The sequence below is a fragment of the Leucoraja erinacea genome, chromosome 7 (assembly GCF_028641065.1).
Source record: "Leucoraja erinacea ecotype New England chromosome 7, Leri_hhj_1, whole genome shotgun sequence".
Taxonomy (NCBI): Eukaryota; Metazoa; Chordata; class Chondrichthyes; order Rajiformes; family Rajidae; genus Leucoraja; species Leucoraja erinaceus.
The window spans coordinates 20,045,647-20,070,202 of record NC_073383.1 but is presented as its reverse complement, the minus strand read 5'-3'; the positions used below and the strand labels follow the sequence as shown (position 1 = coordinate 20,070,202).

Below are 24,556 nucleotides of genomic sequence, written 5' to 3'. Positions count from 1 at the left end.
CTACTTCATCACTAACTGTACTACTAATTTCAAATGACATTTCAGATTCAGGGGAAAGGGACCGTGTCCACTCTTCATTTTGATTGTAGTAGTCATAAACAGCAGAAAATGTCACATCTTCAACTTCCATTGAAGTTATTCCAGACTCATCATGCTGAAATGCCTCATTATTTTCCCAATCATGAACTGGTGCCTGCTCCTGCCTTGCAGTAAGGAGGTATTGTGTAATGGAAACGTCCTCACTTGCCTCATCCTTCTTAGAACTTGTTTCTACCGAATCTACACTTACATCACAATTGTTTTTTTGACTTAACTCCACCTCTGCCTTATTTTTTTCTGTTTCTCCTTTCTTACTTTCAACTACTTGCTTGGTATTGTCTTCTGAAAATAAACTATCATCATGTATTTCTCCTAAAAATACACAACTATCATTTAATTCTGCTCCTTCATCCATCTTCTGAACTTCAGATAGCTTCTGCTTTTTATCAAGACACCGTAAATATTGGCTAATAGAATACATTTCCTCTATTGTTTTTTCTGGCATTTTTTGCCCTGTCACACCTGTCTCTCTGGTCATTGTATCAATATATTCATGTGGAAATTCATCAGCATAGGAAGTCAGTGATTCTGTGATTATTTTATTATTTTTCTGTCTTGTAGGTGAACTGTTACTTAAAAATTCGTTATCAAAAGAACTCAATGAATCTAAAGCAACTTCACTATGCTCTTCCGTTAAAGATGAATCTTTGCTTGAAAATCCAGCTGCAGTGGGTGGAACAAAAGTACCACCTTCAGAAATAACATGAATTGGGGGGGTTTCTACACTACATAGAAGAGAAGTATTTCCTTTCTGACATTCCTGTTCAATATCTTCACCCTGGTCCATTTTATTTAGAAAACAGCTAACAGGTGATTGTGTTTCTTCATCAGAAGACTCATTATTCTTCAGATGGTAAATGAAACTGTGCACTACAGGTTCTATTATGAGATTAGATGTACTCTGTGCTTCCCCAACTTTATTTTTTGCAATACATTTATACTTTCCTGCATCAGATTCTGAAACACCATTAATATATAATCTAAACGTTCCCCCACTCCCTTCAAATTGGTACTTGCTCATATCATAAGGTAAAGCTCTGTCATTTTGAATCCATGTAACAAAAGGTTTGGGCTCACCAGAAATTACACATTCAAACATCACCGTTTCTCCTTCGGTACAACAAATCTTATCTAACTCTTTTACAATACGTGGAGGTTCACACATTACATCAAAAGAAAATTTAAATTTATGTTTTGTTGATTGGGAAGAGGATTCATCAGATGAATCCATGGAAGCAACCTCGTCCATCTGAAATAACTCTCTCCTTTCTTCATCGTACTCTGGTGTTGGAGTTGGAGCAGTTATTTTAATTTCAACAGGAGAAGAAAGGGTAGATAAACTTAATGGACGTGGTTTGGGTGCTGCAATACTCGGTATTTGCAGGGTGGATTTTATTACAGGAACTGGTGGAAAGTAAGACTCAACTTCCTTTTCAACCTGGTGGTCTTGATCGTCTTCCAGTGTTTCTGTCACATGTATATTAAATGGTTTCAAAGATTCTTCAAGCAGCCCAGGGTCTGGAAAATGAAAATAAAAAGAAGAATTCAGATTTTCAATTATCTTCTTACAACATTAAAAAAAAAAGATAATTATAAAACTAAAGTATGAAGAATTTTACCTTGTACTGTAAGGACGCAGGACGTTGCTGCAGTACCATGTTGGTTGAATATTACACATGCATAAACTCCTCCATGTTCTTGGCATATGCAGCTAATACTCAATGAGGATTTATTTTCTGTGGAGTAAATATCATAACCCCTGTTCTGTGGAATTGGATGTTCATCCTTGTACCAAGTTACCATAGGTTGTGGGTGTCCATGAAATTGACATTCAAGGACACAGGTAGCTCCTTGTTTAATTTTAGGAGACGTAATATGCTGAAAAAATACTGGAGGACAATGTTTGTTTAGGTTAATGGAAGGAGTCCCAGCTTTTGAAGATTCGTTCATAGCTTTATATTTATAATGATGGTCTTCTGCTGGAGTCTCTTTTATTAATGAACTGAATAAATCCAAAGTCTGTGTTTTTTCTTTTAAGGGCGATGTTTGGGTATGTGTCATAGTTGGAGAAAGGCATTCAACTTCCCTTTCATGTTGTTTCTGATCAATTTTAGTTGCATTAATCACTGTTGGCTCTCTGAATGCTGATTGATCGGATATTATTTGGTCACTTTCTAGTTTCTCTGTTGAATCTTCTTTGTGAGTACTGGCAAATCTTTCAAGAGTTTTCATATGGTCTTCCTTAAATTCAAGGTTCCAAGGAGAATCTCTTCTAAACACCGATGAAACTGTAGTCTCTTTTTTGTAAACTGAAGTCTCTTTTTCCTCTGATAAAGGCGAAGCCTTCATCATCCATGTGGAATTTGGAACCTTTGCTTCAAATTGTGATTCATTTTGTCTGATTTCATCTTCATAAATCTCCTCAGCATCCTTTGCTGCTTTTAAGGACTGAAAGTACATGTTGTTATTGTTGTCAAGTTTCTCTGGTAAAACCTTCTTTTGTGCTTGGAACAACATTCCACATCGTTCTATATAATCTGCCTTGTTGTCTTCCGTAGGTTCAGATGTACTTAAAGAGGTTGGCGCGTCATTTCTATCAGGTGAAAGTGGGTGGATTGTGCTATTAATCTGTTTTTTATATTGTGATTCTTTCTGGTTCTGATTGATATTAGAAATGTTAATCACCTCAACAGATGTGCAAAGATTAGATGCTTCAAGGACCATGTCAGTTTTTTCAGCAACAAGGTTCCTCATTGTACTAACAATACCACCAGCAAATTGGGCAGGAGGTATCTTAGTACCTTCATTAACCTCTGATATATGTTGAGTTTCTCTCATTTCACCCACAGTTTCCTTTAGGTATGAACTGACAGTTGGGGAAGCATCTTTGTTCTCTGATACAGAAGGCGCCAAACTTAAAATAGGATCTTTAACCTTGCCTTCACACTGTTCATGTTGACTGATTTCAGAAACACCAATCACATGAATTTGTTTTACTGCTAACTTGGATTGAACAGCCATTTGGATTTCATGACAATCTTCAGATTTTGTTACTGGATAGTCCGATTCCACATAAATAAAATGTCCATAGCTTCTTTCAGATGCTGGTTCATCTTTTTCATGAACCTCAGATTCCTTTGGAGGTTTCTTTATTCCCACTTGAAGTTGTTTTAGCACTGGGCTAAAAAAGGCTGATGCTTCTCTTTTCTTTGCACTCAAAGGCGAATGCCTCATGACATGGACAGAATCTATAATCTCTTTTTCATATTGCCTTTCTTTCTGATTGATTTTGAGCACATCAATCATCTCTGATGAAGAATGATCAGGTATTTCATGAACAACTTCTGTTTTTTGGGTTAGTAAATCATTTTGTTTGCCAGCGTGTCTTATAGATGTTTCATTTCTTACCTTTGTAGTTTTATTTGGAATATGTTTTATATCTTCTTGTGTGTTTTTAATTAAAGAACTAGTGAAACTTGATATTTCTTTTTTCTCTGGTAATGTAGAGGGTAATATTGTTTGGGAATCATCTTTAATTTTGCCTTCAGATTGCACCACTTTTTCATCTATGTTAATTACACTTATCGCCTCATTTTCTTTGGATGCCAATTTGGTTTGATAAACAGTTCTGCAATCAGATCCAGGCATCTGTTTTTGAAAGATAATTCTAGGTAAATTGTCAGAACTAATAACATAGTCTTTTTTTGCTTCACATTTACCCAAGGTTTTGTTTATTTCTACTGCATTAGCATCCAAAGGTGGGCTGGCAGGAACTGAGATGTTTTTTTCTGGTAATAAAGAAGGGATCAACTTTTGTGCGCACTCCCCCATTATGTCTTCCTTTTCAGTGAAACTAGATTCATATTTTTCTGTTGCTCTGAAGTGGTCAGACATTAAATGACTGCTTCTAGTTTTCCTTGCAAGCGAGTTTTGCACACTTTGATCAGAAAATATGGCATTATTTTTATTGAACTTGTATTTATTTCGAGGTTCTGTTATCTCCACCAGAGTTTGCTTTACTGGTGTTAGAAACTCTTTTTCCTTCAATAAAATGTCTGTACACTCAACTGTATCTGCAAACTGTTTAACTACCTCAGTTTCTCCGGCTGCTTTAGTTTTTCTGGTTCCAGGTATGAAATAATCCAACGTCTCCCCAGAAACATCCGATTGGAAATCTCTCTGCACACTAATAATTTTTCCAAATAGTTGGTCTGAAAATTCTTTCTGTAAACTACGTTTACCAGATTCCTGTGGTTCCAAACAATATTGATCCTCATGCGACTCTTCCGTCTCTTGGGATGAATCACCTTTCAATATTTGCTCATTTAATGGCTTTATGTCTTCTGTTCTAGAAGATTCTTCAATTATATTTTCTTCAAGGACATTTTTTAATTCTGTTTCCAGTGAAGGAAGCCCTAATATCTGTTCCGTCTGTTGTTGTCGTTCAAGAGGTCCTTTCCGAAAGTAATCACCTGGAGACTCTGTCTGCTCGTACACAAAACGACATTTACTATCTGCATGGTTCATGCAGTTAAGATCTCCCATACTTCTGCTGCGCTCTCTGTCTAAATAAACATGACTGTATTTTTGATTGTTTTCAGTTGATGTATCTAGGTCAAATGAAGCTTCAGAGAGTGCAAGAGAAAATCTCTTTTTTCTTTTAGCTTCACGTAAAAGATGCAGTTTAATCTTAATATCTTCATCGATCAAGCTATCTTTGTTGAGAATTGTCCCACATAATCTAGGTGAATATATAACTGCAGACCTATTAATAGCAGGATCATCATATTTAGTTGCTGTGAATGTACTTTCAATATACATTGTACGCATCAGTCTACTTCTAGAATTTGACTTATTTTGCAAAGCTCCTTGAAACTCAAATTTCTTCTCAAAAGGAGACCCAACATGCCTAAGATCAACTTTAAGTCTTGCGTTCCGATTTTTAACCAAAGTGTCCATGCTTTGGTGAGCCATCACTGACCTTTTCACAAAATTTAGATAGTTTTCATTTTGCTCCTCTTTAAGTGCAACAAGTAAAGATGCAGTTGATTCTGCTGATCCTTCAGAGTTTATTGCAAATATCTTGTAGCTCCCGGAATCCTTCTCTTCTACATTATTGATTTCCAAACTGGAGCTATGAATGTGCATTGTGCTTTCTGTTTTAATAACCTTTCTTGAATCTTTACGAATAGGTCTGTTGTTATGAAACCATGCAACGTTTGGTGCTGGGCTGGCAACCATTTTGCATTTAAAAGCAGTTTGCTCTCCTTCCATTACAGATTTGAATTTCAGCTTTTCTGTAAAAGATGGCCTGAAATGCTCAGGCCAAGAACCTACAGAAGATGTTCTACTTGCACAACGTTTAGCAGAAACTAGACCTTGATCTAAATAATCTTCAGCATCAGAAAATGCATCCCGCATGTTTTCTCTGTTTTCCAAACGTTCTCTCCCATCATCAAAAAATAACTCTGTAGAAAAAAGAAGAATCAATTGAATGGTTTCTCAGAAATCAGATAAAATATTAAGAATTAAATGTAATACAAATCTGAAACATGAAATTACAAACTTTATGCATTAGCATTTTTTACAATTACTATAAAAAATTCACTCACCATATTTGTTCGAATAAACGCAAGACCATTTTCTGTTTAAAAGTTTCTGAGCAGGAAAAATCGCTCGTTCTTTGTTCTTTCTTCAGACTGTAGCAATTTCTTGTCAAAAATCATATTAGAATGTGTATTTTGAAAAAAGCATAAAGTGATCTCATGACAGAATAGAATTTTATTTTAAGTAAAATCTGTCTCTGTAATGAGTTGGGGACATCTAGATTATTACAAATTCTTACCTGACTTGCAAACAGCAGAATAAACGCCTTTCTGCTCCTTTTGGTAGTAGATAAATTTTTTTCAGCCAGTTTGATGAGTTTAGATTTAAATTTGAATACAGATAGAGATAAATTCTTTATAATTTATCATACATTGCATGAGAAGGCGTTTATTCGAACTAATACAGGTGCTAGATTAACAGTGTTATGCAAAAAAAAGCCAACATACATAAATATACTACTATCTGCAAGTCAATGTAAGTACGATTCGATTGATGTCATGTAAATTAGGAAAATACATGGGAAAATGTATAATATTCTAATCAACTATTAGTTAGTAAAATATTGCTTGTAATGTCTTAACGTATAAGATGTAATTCTTAGTGTTAAGCTCATCAGAAACTCCGAAGAACAGAACTCTGATGAAACTACAGAACCAAGAAAATAAAATATTAATATGTACGATTTTGGGATTTAAGCACTAAACATTAAGCACAGCCCATTCAAGCACTTTTCATTGTATCCTTCATATTCACGTATTCCCACATATGCCACAAGTTGTATATCAATTTTAATAATAAGCAAATCTGCACTGAAATTCAGTTTGATTATGAGCAATTAACAATGGGAAGAAGTAAAGTTGCCTGTAAAATAAATAAATGTAAAGGATTTTTATATCAAAATGAGAATGACAATTTAACAACAAATCACATTAACACATGCAATTTCATAATGTTTCATAATGTAGCACGTTATCGAGATGAGAACAAAGCAGATCGGTCAGAGGATTTTAAATGGTATCTCGCAAATTTATCAAATAATAAAAACATTACCTCTCACTTCCATTTCAATCTGTTGTTCAATTTTGCCTTGAATCTTTCTTTCTGCAGTAAATTAAAACAAATAAAATTGAGTATAATTTCAGAAGTGCAACCAACATTGGTTTTACAATTTGTAATTAAAGTGCAAAAAATAAAAATGAACTATGAAATATGCAAAACCATACAATCATACATGCAAAATAGCAGAGGTATATCCGTTGATTGCAGCTTTCAAAATGTATCACCAAACAACTGGTTGATTGAATCACAAAGCTAATTCATACAACCCAGGATTTTGTAAACAAAAATCTGTTTTGCTCCGTAACAAAACATTAAACATGCCTCACATGCCTAATCCATTTTAATGTAAAAAGGAGTGCAATAATCCACAGCGAAACAAGATGACTTCGCAAAGATTCTTTCCATGACTGTGCTGAGATGCATGATCACATGGGGAAGGATCAAAGCATGCAATTGCCAACCTGTCACACTAAGTAGAGTGTTGCACGCTGTTTCTCCTGCTGAATTAACCGCTTTGCATGTATAAGCACCACTGTGACTCTGGCTGACTTTCAGTAACTTTAAACTGCATAGCAACCCATCATGTTTTATGGAGCACATTGAAGATTCTTCAACCATGCGTTGGTTGCACAGCCAAAGTACACAAGGCGATGGTAGACCCTTTACAATGCAAAACAGCAAAACATCTTCTCCATCTTCTGCAATGATTTCTGGTGGCAACTTTTCTAAGAATGCTGGTACAATTGCTCCAATGTCTATTAATTCATCACTGGGCACCACGTCAGGATAGTAGTCTCGGCTTCTTTGCTTTGCTGTTCTAGTTGGTCGTTTGGTTGAAGTAGGTGGTGAGCTTGATGGTTTCTTTAGAACTTCTGATTTGCTATTAGATGTGATATGAGGCCTTTGTTCAATTTTAGAGATATCTGAACTGCTATCAGTGGGAATTTTAGCACCTGTTTGGGGTTTTGTTTCTTCAGCTATGCAAGAATAAAATTAGGATAAATGTTAAGTGATTTAGCAATTTCAGCAAAGTAAATACTTGAAAAATATAAAACAGCCCAAAATAATGTGTTCAATAATTCATGCAGACTAGTGTGATGAAATGTCTAGTGTTAAATTTAGTATAAATCACTAGCTAACATCTTAAACAAAATATATTACTGTTAATATGTAAATTCAGGATCTTCTTAAATAGATACTAAATTAATTTTGGGTAAGAAACAATGAAGTGGATGAATCAGGATGCTGTCTTTAAATAAAATTATAAACAACCACCTTCGACTGTAAGTACGGCAGTAGTCTTCATTTCACCACCTTGATTTCTTGCAGTACAGCTATACTGTCCCTGATCTTCTATGTGCACATTGAGGATGGTGAGAGACATAACATTTCCATTCCGAGATATCTTCAGTCTTCCTGATTCTTCCAATCTTCTGTTTCTGTGACTCCATATAATCTCTGAGAATGTTTCTTCATTAAAAGAACAGATGAACTGTGCCATCTGACCAGCTTTGACTCTGAGATCACTAAGTTCAAGTAGAATTGCAGGGACTTCAAGGCTTGGTTTGGCTGCAGCAATAGTTACTTTTGCTTTACATTTCGCCTCACCATGAGGATTCACAGCTTTGCAGTTATAAACTCCTGTATCCTCTTCATTCGTGTTTTGTATAATTATCTCAGACAAAGTTAAAGCTTCAGCTTCTGTTATAGTTACAATTTTTATTCTTTTAGCTTCCACAACTTCTTGGTCTTCTTTGTACCATGTTATTTCAGGTTTTGGGATTGCTAGAATTTGACATTTTAGAGATGTTGTTTCACCTAACATAACTGTGATATTTTCCATATCTTGTAGGAACTTTGGTGCAACTTGAGAGCCACTTCTGATTGCTTCAGCCTTGCTAACTTTTTGAGATTCTCCCCAGCTTTCAGAAGAAACTGTCTTGGTGGATGAAGTCATAGAGATACTTTCAAACATCTGAACATTGTACGAATGTTGTTGTTGTAAACTGATTTCCTCTGTATAGTTCTTTGTATGCTTTAAGGTCATAGGACACTCCATATGCATTTCTGATACTTCAAAAGTCTTTGAAGAGATGGATTCCGCTACAGCTTTTCCAGAAGTTATGCTCTGACTATCTATGCTTTGCACTTTGTAATCTGAGTAACAAAAGACAAAATATTAATCATGATATTAAATCATGACTGACAAATTAAAGAAAGCAATAGTTTATGTTGTCCAACGGGCAACCCAGCATGCTGGACACATGCTTAAGAAGTGCAATTCACTTGATGAGGAATATACCCATGTTCTCTTCCTCAAAAACATCTGCAAATTCTTTGGAAGAAAATGGCATTCATTTGAACAAAATGATGATTTAGTTCTTCTCTTGCAAATATCCAAGATGCAGATGAATTAATGCGTCAATGTATCAAGATGAAAGGCTTTCATACTGGTGCATTAAAGTCGTCAGGTTTTTGAATAATGAGGTGACATGGTATGAAATTGAAAGCTAAAGGAAATAATCAAATGTACTCTTGAAGACACTATCTTTTCAGAATAAATATTGACCTCATATACTATGTATGTATATTGTCCAGCATGTTCTATACTTTGCAGAAATTGCTAAGCCAAGAATTATAATGTAAACATTGTTCTGAGAATTATCAAAATAAAGTACTAGGTCTTCTCTTGGCTCTATCATATGTCCATCATGATGTCATTATGCTTTGATTTGGGAAGTAAAGTAACTTTTGCCGTTGCCCCATACTGCATTTGCCTACTCAAAATAAACTCCGTAAAGATAGACCTCTGGGCAGAGGATGCATCTTAAGGGAACCAAAATAGGACATATGTCACTAAGTCTTTGTTCTAATTTCTTCAACCTTTTTATACCTTGCAGAGGAAATCTACCTTAACTTGTTTGGCAGGTGTTAATGATAGAACCGAAATACCAACTTGAAAAAATGTACCCTCAAGTTATTTTAGCTGCGTTTGAAATGGACTATGAAAATTTCAGTCTTTGATATTTCAGTCTTTAATAATGTTAAAACTTAAACTAGTGCAAGAGGTGACCTAGTTTTAACTCAAGAAAATTCAAACAAAATGATTTTAAAATGTTTTATTGCTGTATATATTTACAGTTATAACATATTAAGTTGTTTTAACAAAAAAAAAAATCTGCATTTGAAAACGGTATAGTCGTGTTATAGTGGAATTCCAGTGTGCACAGCAGCTGGTCTCTGTTTGCCGTAGAGGTGGATGGAAGAACTGGCCATGAGATGTGCTACAGAAATGGAAGCAATGTGGCTGGGTGAGTTGCTTGATGAAGTCTATGCAGCGCCCTCCATAATGTTTGGGACAAAGACCCATCATTTATTTATCTGTACTCCACAATTTGAGATTTGTAAAGGAAAAAAATCACATGTGGTTAAAGTGCACATTGTCAGATTTTATTAAAGGCCATTTTTATACTTTTTGGTTTCACCATGTAGAAATTACAGCTTACAATACATAGTCCCCCAATTTCAGGGCACCATAATGTTTGGGACACATGGCTTCACAGGCGTTTGTAATTGCTTAGGTGTGTTTAATTGCCTCCTTAATGCAGGTGTAAGACCGTTCTCAGCACCTAGTCTTTCCTCCAGTCTTTCCATCACCTTTGGAAACTTTTATTGCTGTTTATCAACATGAGGAACAAAGTTGTGCCAATGAAAGTCAAAGAAGCCATTATGAGACTGAGAAACAAGAATAAAACTGTTATAGAGACAACAGCCAAACATTAGGCTTACCAAAATCAACTGTTTGGAACATAATTAGGAAGAAAGAGAGCACTGGTGAGCTTACTAATCGCAAAGGGACTGGCAGGCCAAGGAAGACCTCCACAGCTGATGACAGAAGAATTCTCTCTATAATAAATAAACCCCCAAACACCTGTCCGACAGATCAGAAACACTCTTCAGGAGTCAGGTGTGGATTTGCCAATGACCATTGTCAAGACAATGAACCCATACATACGGCTAAAGCAACAAAGGTGTTTTTCAAAGTTAAAAAATTGTCAATTCTTGAGTGGCCAAGTCAATCACCCGATCTGAACCCAATTAAGCATGCCTTTTATATGCTGGAGAAAACTGAAGGGGACTAGCCCCCAAAACAAGCATAAGCTAAAGATGGCTGCAATACAGGCCTGGCACAGCTTCACCAGAGAAGACACCCAGCAACTGGTGATGTCCATGAATCGTAGACTTCAAGCAGTTATTGCATGCAAAGGATATGCAACAAAATACTAAACATGACTACTTTCATTTACATAACATTGTTGTATCCTAAACATTATGGTGCCCTAAAATGGGGGGACTAAATCCTGCTGTAATTTCTACATGGTGAAACCAAAATGTATAAAAATGGCCTTTATTAACATCTGACAATGTGCACTTTAACCACGTGTGATTCTTTCTATTACAAATCTCAAATTGTGTACAGAGGCGTATATATAAATTATGGCACTTTGTCCCAAACATTATGGAGGGCGCTGTAACTGATGAAAAAGCTTCAGGAAATGGTAGGTACTAAAATAAGGTAGAATGGTGTTCAGCAAACCAAGCACAAAAATACACATGCTTTCACAAATGAACACTGTTGCTGGCCAATTGTGCTGATGTAGAAATGAATGCCGCAGGCAATGATAAAAAACATTATTAAATTAAGAAAACAACTGCAAGCAGGAAAGTGCTTCAAATTTCACATCAGCAAAACAGAAATGTAAATATAACAAAAGAAGTAGCAAATATAAGCAAAATTTTTAATTACCTTCCAGTTTTAATTCAGCAGTGCACGACACCTCTCCAGCAGAGTTGGTTGCGATACATGTATATGTTCCTTCATCCTCCGGGTAGGCTTCAGCAATTTCCAATTGGTAAGTGTCTTCAAACTGAACCATCTTGAAGAATCTTGATTGCTTGATCTCCTTGTGTTTATTGTACCAGGTGATCTTTAGATCTATGTTTAGAATAAAATGTATTTTAATCAGAAACATTATCACAAACTGACTATAGATCCAAAACTTACTAACAGAAGTGATACAATTACATCAAATAATACAACTGTAAAATACTTAGTATTTGATGTAATGATGTTGAAATTGAAATAAAGTACTGAATATTCCAAAAATCAGTTAAGCAGTGGAATTGTATATATAAAAGAAGTGAGGGCAGAAGGCAACAGGAGTTAAGTACTAAACTAAGAGCAGAAGGAACTCAAAAAAGTTATGCAGGTTGAACACTTATTTTCCGGCAGCCTCGGTTATCTGTATCTGTTTCTCTGGACCAGCAGAGGTCACGTGATAATGAAATGACAATATACCCCTGGCCCACTAATGACACCACTCCCGTGTTTCCCAGGCACCATCAAGTGCCAGAAACTTAAATAGAACAAATATAAAATGTAAACTGAATGTGAAAGAGATGACCTGCATCCCTGGCTCCCACCAACTCCCCAGGCGTTTAGAGCCCTGGGACAGCAGGTGAGAGGGAAGGGCATCCCACGATGACCAAGTGTGTTCTGTCAGTAGGGGCACACTGAACAAAGTTGTCCCCAGGAGCCACAATGTGAGCCGCAACAATAGCTGTGAGCCGGTGAAGAAGGGCTCACTGTTTGTTGCATACCAACGGCATTGTTGCCTAGTTATAAAGTGAAATGGCAAGAAGGGCTGGACTAACACTGCTGACTGAATCAGTCTGAGGAATGTTACTTATCCATGTTCTCCTGAGATCCTGACCCGCTCAGTTACTCTAGCACTTTGTGTTCTTCGGTGGGTGAAGAAGGGCTTGCTGATGCACTTTGTGAGTCGCGAGTAGGTTGGAAGCCGGGACTCTAAACAGCTGGGGAGATGGTGCGAGGCGGAGATGGGTCGGTAGGTCCGTCCTCTATAAACGACATCTGTTATAAGGGAGTCGTTCAAAATAGGGTTTACAGTATTGTCTTTGTGAAACAGTTAGAAGAGAAGATTGATGGCATAGTTGATTCTTTCACTACGGAGGGACACAATCAGAAAAAGCACTCACTACTCGCAATGCCATCTGCGGCCACTCAGGGAATTTCAATTGAGCTCTCGTAATTTTGTCTGGATTATAGGGGACAGCCAGTAAATCGATGTTCAACCTGCACCATAATCAGCTGGGAATGTAGGGGATTAGCAGAAAATGCTAGAAATATTTGACAAGGAATAATTCTTAGCAAATTCTGCATTTCCACATTTAAATATACATGTGCAGTCTCCAAAATCCATCCCAATTAATAAAATCTTAATACTTGACCTGGGTATAAAAGCACAATTTGAAGAAAAGGACTATTCCACAAGACCGACAGAAAGACAAGTATATCTAAAGGCCCATGTCCCTTCCACAGAAAAATAATAATTGGCTATTGTATCACTGTTTGTTTCACTTAGTCATGCACAACTCAAACACGTCATTTGTCTATTTAAATCTTGGAAAGCACATGATATTACTATTGTAAAAGAAATGCATAAAATAAATATATTTAGGAAGATTCAATCTAAAAATAAAAACATTTTGATCCTCGTATAATTCAGCCAAATTACTGAATCAATATATCACATCAATATATCATACTTAATTAACAATACAACATCCTTAATTGACTAAATCGCCATTGGTAAATATAATATGTATTCAATTGCTTTCCAAAAATTGTTCTCCGAGTAGTTTGTTTGCTGAGTTACTCAAAGGTAGACACAAAATGCTGGAGTAACTCAGCGGGACAAGCAGCCTCTGGAGAGAAGGAATGGGTGACGTTTCAGGTCGAGACCCTTCTTCAGACCTCTCTCTGCTTAGTTACTCCAGCTTTTTGTGTCATCTCTCATTTTGTTGTCCCGCTGAGTTACTCCAGCTTTTTGTATCTATCTTCAGTTCTTTGTTGGTTCTCTAATCTCCTTGCCTGTTATTTGTCTTTTTACTTTATCTTGTTTGGTGAATTGGTAGTATTTTCTTAAGCAATAATGACTTTATTTCTCAGACTGACGGATTAGAGGGAAAATGGGAAAAGAGAGGTGAAAGGTGGGGCAAAGTCTTGCATGTGGTAAGTGGATATAGGTGAGGGTACACAAAAATGCTGGAGAAACTCAGCGGGTGCAGCAGCATCTATGGAGCGAAGGAAATAGGCAACGTTTCGGGCCGAAACCCTTCTTCAGACTGATAGGGGGTGGCGGGGAGAAGGAAGGAAAATGGAGGAGGAGGAGCCCGATGGCTGAGGGATGAGAGGAGACAGCCCGAGGGCTGAGGAAGGGGAGGAGACAGCAAGGGCTAACAAAATTGGGAGAATCCAATGTTCATGCCCGCAGGATGCAGACTCCCCAAGCGGAATATGAGTTGCTGTTCCTCCAATTTCCGGTGTTGCTCATTCTGGCCATGGAGGAGACCCAGGACAGAGAGGTCGGATTGGGAATGGGAGGGGGAGCTGAAGTGCTGAGCCACCGGGAGTTCAGGTTGGTTCTTGCGGACTGAGCGGAGGTGTTCGGCGAAACGATCGCCCAACCTCCGCTTAGTCTCACCGATGTAGATCAGCTGACATCCAGAGCAGCGGATGCAGTAGATGAGGTTGGAGGGGATACAGGTGAACCTCTGTCGTACCTGGAACGACTGCTTGGGTCCTTGAATGGAGTCGAGGGGGGAGGTAAAGGGACAGGTGTTGCATTTCTTGCGGTTGCAACGGAAAGTGCCCGGGAAGGGGTGGTACGGGAGGGAAGGGAAGAATTGACAAGGGAGTTGCGGAGGGAGCGGTCTTTGCAGAAGGCAGACATGGGGGGAGATGGGAAGATGTGGCGAGTGGTGGGGTCACGTTGGAGGTGGCGAAACTGACGGAGGATTACTAGTTGTATGTGACGCCTGGTGGGGTGAAAGGTGAGGACTAGGGGGACTAGGTGAGGGGAGTTTGATTGGCAGATGGGTTTCACAGGGAGGGGAAATAAGAGACATAAAAGGGGCACCTCAGGGGCGAGAGATGAGCGTTTGGAGGAGAAAGGAGCATAGGTGGCAGGGTGGTTTGTGATGAGGAGGGAGAAATATGTGCACTACAAAGTGCGCACAAGGAAAAGAGAGGGGATATTACTTGAAATTGAAGGATTCAATGCTCATACTGTTGGGTTGTAAGCTACCGAAACAGAACACGAGAAGCTGTTCCTCAAGTGGCCTAATGCTGAGGACAGAAAGTTCAGTATGGGAATGGGAAGTTAAAATGGTTAGCAACTGGGTGATCCAGCAAGCCTTGGTGGACAGAGTGCAAGCATTCAGCGAAACGGTCACCTAGTATTTGATTGGTCTCGCCAATGAATAGGCCACGTTGGGAGCACAGAGTGAAGTAGACAAAGTTTGAAAAGGTGCGCGTGAACCTCTGTGTCACCTGAAAGGGCTGCTGGGCTCCCTGGAAGGATGTGAGAGAGGTGTAGGGACAGGTGTTACATCGCCGGCAGTTGCAGAGGAAAGTACCTGGGAAAGGAGCAGGTTAGGTGGGGAGGGATGAGTGAACCGAGGAGTTGCAGAGGGAATGTTCTGTTGGGAAAGCAAAAAATGGTTGGGGATGGAAAGTTGTGAACGGTAATGGGATCACTATGAAGGTGGCAAAAACTTCAGAGAATTATGTGTTGGATGCAGAGTCTGTAGTGTGAAAGGTGCGGAGAAGGGGAACTTTATCCTTGTTCCAACATGGGGGAGGGGGATCAATAGCAGAACTGCAAGACACAGATAGACATGGCTGAGGGCTCCATCCACAGCAGCAAAGAGGAAACCACATTCACTGAAGAAGGAGGACTTCTTGGATTTTCTAGAATGCAACTTGGACAGATATTAGGAACAAGGATTGGTGTCCTTGCAAGAGACAGGCTGAAAGAAGTGTAGACGAGGTGACTTTCATTGGATTGCTGTGGAATTGAGAATATAAGTCGATTGAGGCTCTTACTACTTTTATTATTTTTCTTTATGCTTTACTACGAGCATTAAAGTATTATTTCATTGTGGAGATTAAGTTTATAGTGAAGAAAGCTAATGGCATGTTGGCCTTTAATACAAGAGGAGTTGAGTATAGGAGCAAAGAGGTCCTTCTGCAGTTGTATAGGGCTCTAGTCAGACCACACCTGGAGTATTGTGTACAGTTTTGGTCCCCTAATTTGAGGAAGGACATTCTTGCCATTGAGGGAGTGCATCGTAGGTTTATAAGGTTAATTCCCGGGATGGCGTGATATGTCATATGTTGAGAGAATGGAGTAGCTGGGCTTGTATACTCTGGAGTTTAGAAGGATGAGGGGATATCTTACTGAAACATATAAGATTATTAAGGGTTTGGACACGCTAGAGGCAGGAAGCATGTTCCCGATGTTGGGGGAGCCAGAACCAGGGGCCACAGTTTAAGAATAAGGGGTAAGCCATTTAGAACGGAGACAAGGAAACACTTTTTCCTCACAGAGAGATGTGAGTCTGTGGAATTCTCTGCCTCAGAGGGCGGTGGGAGGCCGGTTCTCTGGATACTTTCAAGAGAGAGCTAGATAAGGCTCTTAAAGATAGCGGAGTCGGGGGATATGGGGAGAAGGCAAGATCGGGGTACTGATTGGGGATGATCAGCCATGATCACATTGAATGGTGGTGCTGGCTCGAATGGCCTACTCCTGCACCTATTATTTATTGTCTATTGTCTATTCTTCAGTTATTTTGTTTCCTACAGAAAACAGCCTGGATTACTTTTTGATTTTTCTGTTTCAGTAAAAGCGCTTCTGTTTTTTTAATTGCTACTTTGTTTCCTTTTGTTTAACTTCTTGTTTTGATCTAAATGGATACTGGAAAGATTGACACAAATTCCATGAGGATCATGAGCAACTCTAGTTACTGCTGCAAATTATGTTAAAATCCTGATATAAGATTCTTGATGAAAGATTCCAATATATTAAAAACGATAATTTCTGTATTGTCAGTTTGCGATCTAGAACAGGAACAATTTGAAGTGATCCCAAACATTGTTTGTCTTAATGTGAATGTATCCCACTGAAAATATAGTCTGGACTTCCAAGCCTCGTGAATAACATATATTTTTTTGGACCTTAAGCATAATATATGTACAACTTTCATAATGTTAGCCAAAAAAAAGTGAAAATAAATCAAAAATTGAAGACAAAACATTCTCACGCTGCACGTCTCTGCCAAAACTTTACGTACACTGTATGCTTGTTAAAAAATGAAGATATTGGCATTTTTATTTTGAATCAACACGAAAGAAACAAAATTAGCTGTGGGCTAGTGACCATTCTAAAAACAAATTTATTTTTAAAAACCTGTTTTAATTTAACTAGTGTTATGAACTATGAAATTGAAATGCCATCAATAAGCGAGTTTGGTATTACAACTGCGCATTCCCAGGTCAAGGGTTATTCGGGATAAACATTCTCAGCAGCTGAGCTACCGTGTGTGTACGGACCTGCGTATTCATTTCAATGAGATCTATAAATAAATATATCCGTCAAATATGTCAGCAGTAGGCCACAGCGTACTGCAGGTTACACAAACCCACAATTGTATCTATTTAAATTATTGACTCAAGAGAACACCAGCCTTGAAAACACACGAATGCCTGGAACGAACCTGTCAATTATCAAATCCCTGGTATTAACCTGTCATACCCATTCAAATTCGATATTGATTTACATGAATTAGAAGTTGTGCGATCAACCAATTTGAGACAGTCATTACATTCCTATCTAAACAACTTTCCCGGATTGAAGGAAACAAGGAGAATATGCTGTGTGGGGGTAGGTTGGAAAGTTCAGATTGGATTCGAACAGGCTGGTTAAAGTTTCAAGGTAGGTTGTCTTAAATAGAGATGCTGTCACTTTAACCTCTGGGGTTGGTTCCAGTCTATCAGGGCACACAGTTGGGAGCTGGGTCCGGGTGAGCGGGCGGTGATAAATATGAGAATTTGCAGCCATTTGAACCGCAGCCAAACTAGAGGCATCACTCAGGAGTGGGTCGCAGCTCCCCTGTTCTCGCTCTCTTTGAAGTAGGCGCCACCCGCCCCAGCGAGTGGGAAAACACAGAGCCAACCCGTAATAAGAGTGTGTGCATTTTCTCAGTCAGACTTTGTCGACAGTTGGGATGGGGGACCTGGGAGAGAGAGCTGGCGATGCCACACAGACGGAACAGTTTAATAACGGCACATTAAAATCCACCCTTCGGCCACCTGCAACCTGGGCTTATCTGATCTGACAGCCCTCTCGCGAGATCGCTGAGTGCAGAACCTAACGCAGAACATCTCTTTGGGTAACACCTGCACAAAGAGCCTTTGCTAACAAGAGCTGGTGAACAGTGCTGGTCAACATGCACCGGGCGAGATGGCTGGGGGAAACGCACCGCAACCACCGCAAACTTGGAACAGCACAGACCCTCCACTCAATCTATCCAATGCTAAAGGGCAGGCATTTTGCAGTTAAATGTCTTATATAGGATTGGCGGCTCCGTCACAGGGCCAACCCTGTACTTAGTTTTCCTCTAAGAATAATCTTTGCCTGAACGGTACATTCACACCGCCTGTAGGTAAAGCATCAGCCTACATCACACTGATACAGTCGCTGCCTGCCTCAGATTAAATATATTTTTACACATAAATTATGAATAAAGATAAGAAAATGTTTCAAACACAAGTAATATTTTCTTATTCCAGTAGCAAACATAGAAAATAGGTGCAGGAGTAGGCCATTCGGCCCTTCGAGCCTGCACCGCCATTCAATATGATCATGGCTGATCATCCAACTCAGTATCCTGTACCTGCCTTCTCTCCATACCCCCTGATCCCTTTAGCCACAAGGGCCACATCTAACTTAAATATAGCCAATGAACTGGCCTCAACTACCTTCTGTGGCAGTGAGTTCCAGAGATCCACCACTCTCTGTGTGAAAAAAGTTTTCCTCATCTCGGTCCTAAAGGATTTCCCCTTTATCCTTAAACTGTGACCCCCTTGTCCTGGACTTATCCAACATCGGGAACAATCTCCCTGCATCTAGCCTGTCCAACCCCTTAAGAATTTTGTAAGTTTCTATAAGATCCCCCCTCAATCTTCTAAATTCTAGTACAAGCCGAGTCTTTCCAGTCTTTCTTCATATGAAAGTCCTGACATCCCAGGAATCAGTCTGGTAACCTTCTCTGTACTCCCTCTATGGCAAGAATGTCCTTCCTCAGATTTGGAGACCAAAACTGTACGCAGTACTCCAGGTTTGGTCTCACCAAGACCCTGTACAACTGCAGTAGAACCTCCCTGCTTCTATACTCAAAACCTTTTGCTCTGAATGCTAACATACCATTTGCTTTCTTCACTGCTGCACCTGCATGTCTACTTTCAATGACTGGTGTACCATGACACCCAGGTCTCGTTGCATCTCCCCTTTTCCTAATCGGCCACCATTTAGATAATAGTCTACTTTCCTGTTTTTGCCACCAAAGTGGATAACCTCACATTTATCCACATTATACTGCATCTGCCATGCATTTGCTCACTCACCCAGCCTATCCAAGTCACCTTGCAGCCTCCTAGCATCCTCCTCACAGCTAACATTGCCCCCCAGCTTCGTGTCATCCGCAAACTTGGAGATGTTGCATTCAATCCCCTCGTCCAAATCATTAATATATATTGTAAATAGCTGGGGTCCCAGCACTGAGCCTTGCGGCACCCCACTAGTCACTGCCTGCCATTCTGAAAAGGACCCATTTACTCCTACTCTTTGCTTCCTGTTTGCCAGCCAGTTCTCTGTCCACATCAATACTGAACCCCCAATACCGTGTGCTTTAAGTTTGTATACTATACTTATGTGTCATAAGAGATTATAAAGATTAAGAAAATAATAAATTCTTTAACTTTTTGAATATCTCATAATTGCAGATTAATGAACTGAACTAGAATTGTGACTGTGTAAGTAGTGTGTGAACAGCAGAACAAGAAAGGAAGCGATTGAGTTGACAGAATTCTAGATTAATTCCTTGGTAGAATAGTTAACAATTTATACGCAGTTTATACAGCGCTGCATTCGCTTTGTTTTTAATCCCAAATGACCTCTGACAAATTCCATAATTCCTTGCGTTTATCAAGATACCGAACTCGCTTATTGAATGCTGCCCGGAACCACACATGGACAATCCCAGGTAGAAACAATGTATGGGGGATCTGCAACATGTTTGAGATTCTATGAAGCCAATCATTCTGTATTTGATAGTGTTAGTATATAGTAGGGTAAAGTGCAATAAACAAAATAAATTGCATTTGTAAAGTAACAGGAACAATTGCAAATGAGATATAAACCATCAAGCTATCCGTATCTGTTAGTTAAAATGACATCAAAATCATCCAACTTTTACACACAAAATTCTCTTAAGGCATCTACACCCAATATCAAGACCCAGAAATGGCTCGGATTTGACCCTAATAATCAAATGCTACATCAGGATGCACTTTATCAGACCATTTCAGTTATTTGAAAGGTTAGCAAAATAAAACGACTAGGATTATATAAAAGAGATACACAAGTCTTATAGATAATTGCAACAGAAGTGACCAAATATTTGTCAGGAAATATGTGGAATTCAAAGCAATGGTTTATCGTAGCATTGTCCCACTTGGTGATTTTTCGGCGACTGCCGGCATCATTGACTGACATATCAGGTCACCAAAAAATTTGCGGCATGATGCGGCGTGATGACGTATGACGCGCGGTGTTTTTTCAAGTGTCGCAACATTTTTTTTGTCGCCGCTGGGTTTAAATGTTCAAAATCTTTTGGCGACACTGATATGTCGCCGAAAAAAATCGTCAAGTGGAACAGGCCCTTTAATAGTTACATGGAGATCTTATAATAACTCTCTATTTTGCAAAAAGTTTATTCATTTGGTTTTAGATATAGCAAGTATGATAGAACAATTTAGAAAGGAGAATCAAAATGCTAATTCTGATGCATTCCAGTATATTGCATGCATGATAAATGATAATTGGTTAATAAAACAAAGTCATCATAAAGTCGTAAGACGAGGAATATATTTCTGCCTGCAGTGAACTTTAATAAAATTGACAATATAATACAACCAAAATCTCACCAGAGGGGAGGTTTAAATTTAAATGATTAATTAGATCTCACAGGGTATATCATAGATGTGACGATGCTAGTAATAATACACAACAAGAGGTAACATTAAGGTTGCTGGATGTCTTGGAGTGGCTGCAGGACATTCTCAAGGGGAAAGGTGAGCAACCAGATGTTGTGCACATTGGCACAAATGACATGGGGAGGAAAAGGATAAGTTCCTGCAGAGTGAATATAGGGAGATAGGCAAAAGGTTAACAAGTAGGACCTCAAGGGTAGTACTGCCATGTGCTAGTGATGGCAGAAATAGGGGGACAGAACAGATCAATGCGTGGTTGAGTTGATGCTGAGAGCAGGGATTCAGGTTTTTGGATATTGGGACACAGATGACCTGTGCAAGAGGGACGAGTTCCACCTGAACTGGTGGGGTCCATTTTTTTTTTTGGGGGGGGGGTTAAACTAAAGTGTAGAGGTGTGGGAACGAGTAAGCAAATGAAAGGACTGGTGGGAAGATAGAGGTTTGAGAAGTTAGACTAAAGGAAGGACAGGCATAGAGAGGTTAAGGAATATGGTAAAACTGATGGACTGGTGTGCTTATTTCAACGCAAGGAGTATTGTGAGTAAAGCAGATGAACTTAGACCCTGGATCAATGCTTGGAACTATGATATTTTGGCCTTTATGGAGACATGGTTGCAAGAGGGATAGGACAGGCAGCTCCACATTTCCAGATATCGATGTTCCAATGTGATAGGGAGGTAAAAGAGGTGGAGGAGTTGCTCTGCTACTCAGGGCGAAGTCACGCTGGCACTTAGAGGGGACATGCTGGAGGCTTTGTCCACTAAGGCAATATGGGTAGAGTTCAAAAATAAGAAAGGTGCAGTCACTCTGTACTATAGTACTATAGACCTCCATATAGCCAACAGGAGATAGAGGTATGTAGAGAAAATAGAGATATGTAGATAGATTATAGAAAAATGCAAAAGCAACAGGATTGTCCCAGAGGGAGACTTTAACTTCTCCAATGTTAACTGGGTCTCACTTGATCGAAAGGCTTAGAAGTGGCAGAATTTGCAGAAGATGGGTTCATGAAACAGGATGTGGAAAGTCCAATTCAAGAAGAGACCCTACTGGACCTTGTACTGGGGAAAGACCCAGGTTACTGATGTTTCTGTGGAGGAGTATTCTGGAAACGGAGATCATAATTCCATAAGTTTTAAGATAGTTATAAATAAGGATAAGTCTGAATCTTTTAGGAGGATACAAAATTAGGGAATTACAGCATAATTAGGCATAGTTGGAGTGAGTAAATTGGGAGCAGTTGTTATTGGGCAAGTCCACTTCTGACATGTGGGAGCAGTTTAAAGGCCAACTGATCGGACTTCAGGACAGCATGATCGAGTAAGGAAGAAGGATAAGGAACAAGGATAAGATGCAATGTAGGGGACCCTTGGATAACCAAACCTACCAAATTTGATCAATTAGAAAAAGGAACATGTGTATGATTTAGAAAGGTGAAATTAAGCTTGTTGAATATAAAGTAAGCAGGAAAGAATTTAAATGGGCAATTAGAAGAGCCAAATGTCCCCAGGTTTTTATATGTACATTAAAAACATGTGGGTAACCAGGAAGAAAATGGGACCACTCAAGGATAAAGGAGGAAATTTATGCTTGGTGTCAGAGGATCTAGGCAAGGTACTAAGTACTCTGCATCTGTATTCGCCAAGGCGAAGGACATGGAGTTAATTGATATTAGTGTGAAGAGTACTAATATGCAAGAGCAGTTTGAGATCAAGAAGTAGATGCTGTCTAGAAGGGAGAGATATGATCATGGGCTGGAAGATGGGATTAGTTTATCTTGGCATCATGTTCAGCATAAACATTGTGAGCCTGCTCCTGTACTGTGCTTTTCAATGTTCTATGCTCCAAATTGACACAAATCTGTAGATTAGATTTACTTCACTTGTCATTGTCCAAATGACCCTTGTTTGCAATATGCGGCAATGATTATGAAACAACAATGGAAAAGTAAGTGACAACACCTAATGAAAAGATTCTTCTAGGCAAGATTGTGAGAAGATGGTTAGAAGTGGCTAATGCCATAAAAAGTCAAAACAGTTACCTCAAGGTTGATTTCTTAGGCAGATGCCTTCAGTAATAATGCATTAACTCCTAATGAACCAAACATTGACTAACAATTATATTTAAGGCAGATTTAAAAAGAAAGCTATATGCTAAGGTAACTACCAGAAGTCATTTTCAAGATCAACTTAAGGATACCATTAACATTATCCTCTTTTCTCTACAAAAACTCTACTGTCTGATCAAATGTGGAATTTCCATGGAGTAAAAAAGTGATTCTTGAAGTGTTGGTAAACTTAAAGTTATTTCACATCAAAGTAACCTTGTTATTGAAATTAACAACACAGAACTAACACAATTAATTGGATTAAGGTGCAAGGATATAAAGAATAGACTGGGCTTTGAAGAGACAGGCTATTGTCAATAGTAGTCAGGGGCAAAATTATTTTGTATTATAAAAGGTTGAGGGTAGGGAGATGGTTTGAGGCAAACCTGAATAAATTGAAAGGAGTCAAGAGTCAAATTTAAGAGTCATGTTCCTATGTTAGTCTGAAGAATGGTCCTAATGCAAAACATCACCTATACCTTCTCCCCGCAGATGCTGCCTGTCCTCCTGAGTTACTCCAGAATTTTGTGTCTATTTCCTGTGTTAGAGCATTAGCATAGAAATGCTGCAGCAATTAGTCATTTTATTACATTTATTAGAATCCAACGTCATTTATTTTTCCTTCTAATATCTTATCTTATGCCTACTTAACAGTAGCGTTACTTGGTTTCAATAAAATTTTACCAAGAGTTTTAAGTTGCATTGCTTTGTGATACTTCGATAGGTTAAGGATTTAGGCTCCATCTGAACTAGAGAAAAGACACAAAGTGCTGGAGTTACTCAGTGGGTCAGGCAGCACCTTTGTAGATGAACATAGATAGGTGTTGTTTCGGGTCGTTAACCTTCTTCAGACTGAGATGTATGTTCTCCCAAGTGGAAATATGAGGGGCTCGTCTTCCAGTTTGCACGTAGGCAGTGGAGGAGGCCAAGGAAAGACAGGTTGATATGGGAATGAGAAGGAGAATTAAAATGGCTAACATCAAGGAAATCCAGCAGGCCCTCGTAGACAGAGCGCAAACATTTGGCAAAGCAGTCAACTAATTTACACTTAGTCTCACTGATGCCGAGGAAGTCACAATCGAGAGCAGCAAATGCAAAAATGAAGTTGGAGGAGGATGGATATAAACTTCCGTCTCACCTGGAAGGTCAGTTGAAATCTTGGAATGGGAATTGAGGGAGGAGGTGTAGGGACAGGTGCTGCACCACCTGCAGTTGCTGGGGTAAGTTGCTAGGGGAGCAGGATGGGTGGGGGAAGGATGAGTGAGCAATAGAGTCATGAAGAAAGTGTTCTTGATGGAAAGCAGAAAGAGGTGTAAACAGGAAGATGTGGCTGGTTATGGCATTTGCCGCTGAAACTGGCAGAAATGTCAGTGAATGCTGTATTGGATTCTGGTGGGGTTCAAAGTTAAAGAAACTCTATATCTGTTCTGTCCAAGGAAGTGTTGCTAGAGCAGAACTGTGGGAGTTGGAGGAGACATGGTAATGCT

At 39.0% G+C, this 24,556-nt stretch overlaps 1 protein-coding gene across 1 annotated transcript in view; it reads right to left on the bottom strand.

Annotated features, from left to right (window-relative positions):
• The window catches only part of ttn.1 (titin, tandem duplicate 1), a 323,332-nt gene that overhangs the window by 251,847 nt on the left and 46,929 nt on the right, over window positions 1–24,556 (bottom strand). Inside the window, 4 exon segments of the mRNA XM_055637723.1 lie at window positions 6,757–6,807; window positions 7,227–7,742; window positions 8,041–8,922; window positions 11,573–11,761. Coding sequence (XP_055493698.1) covers window positions 6,757–6,807; window positions 7,227–7,742; window positions 8,041–8,922; window positions 11,573–11,761 — 1,638 coding nt within the window.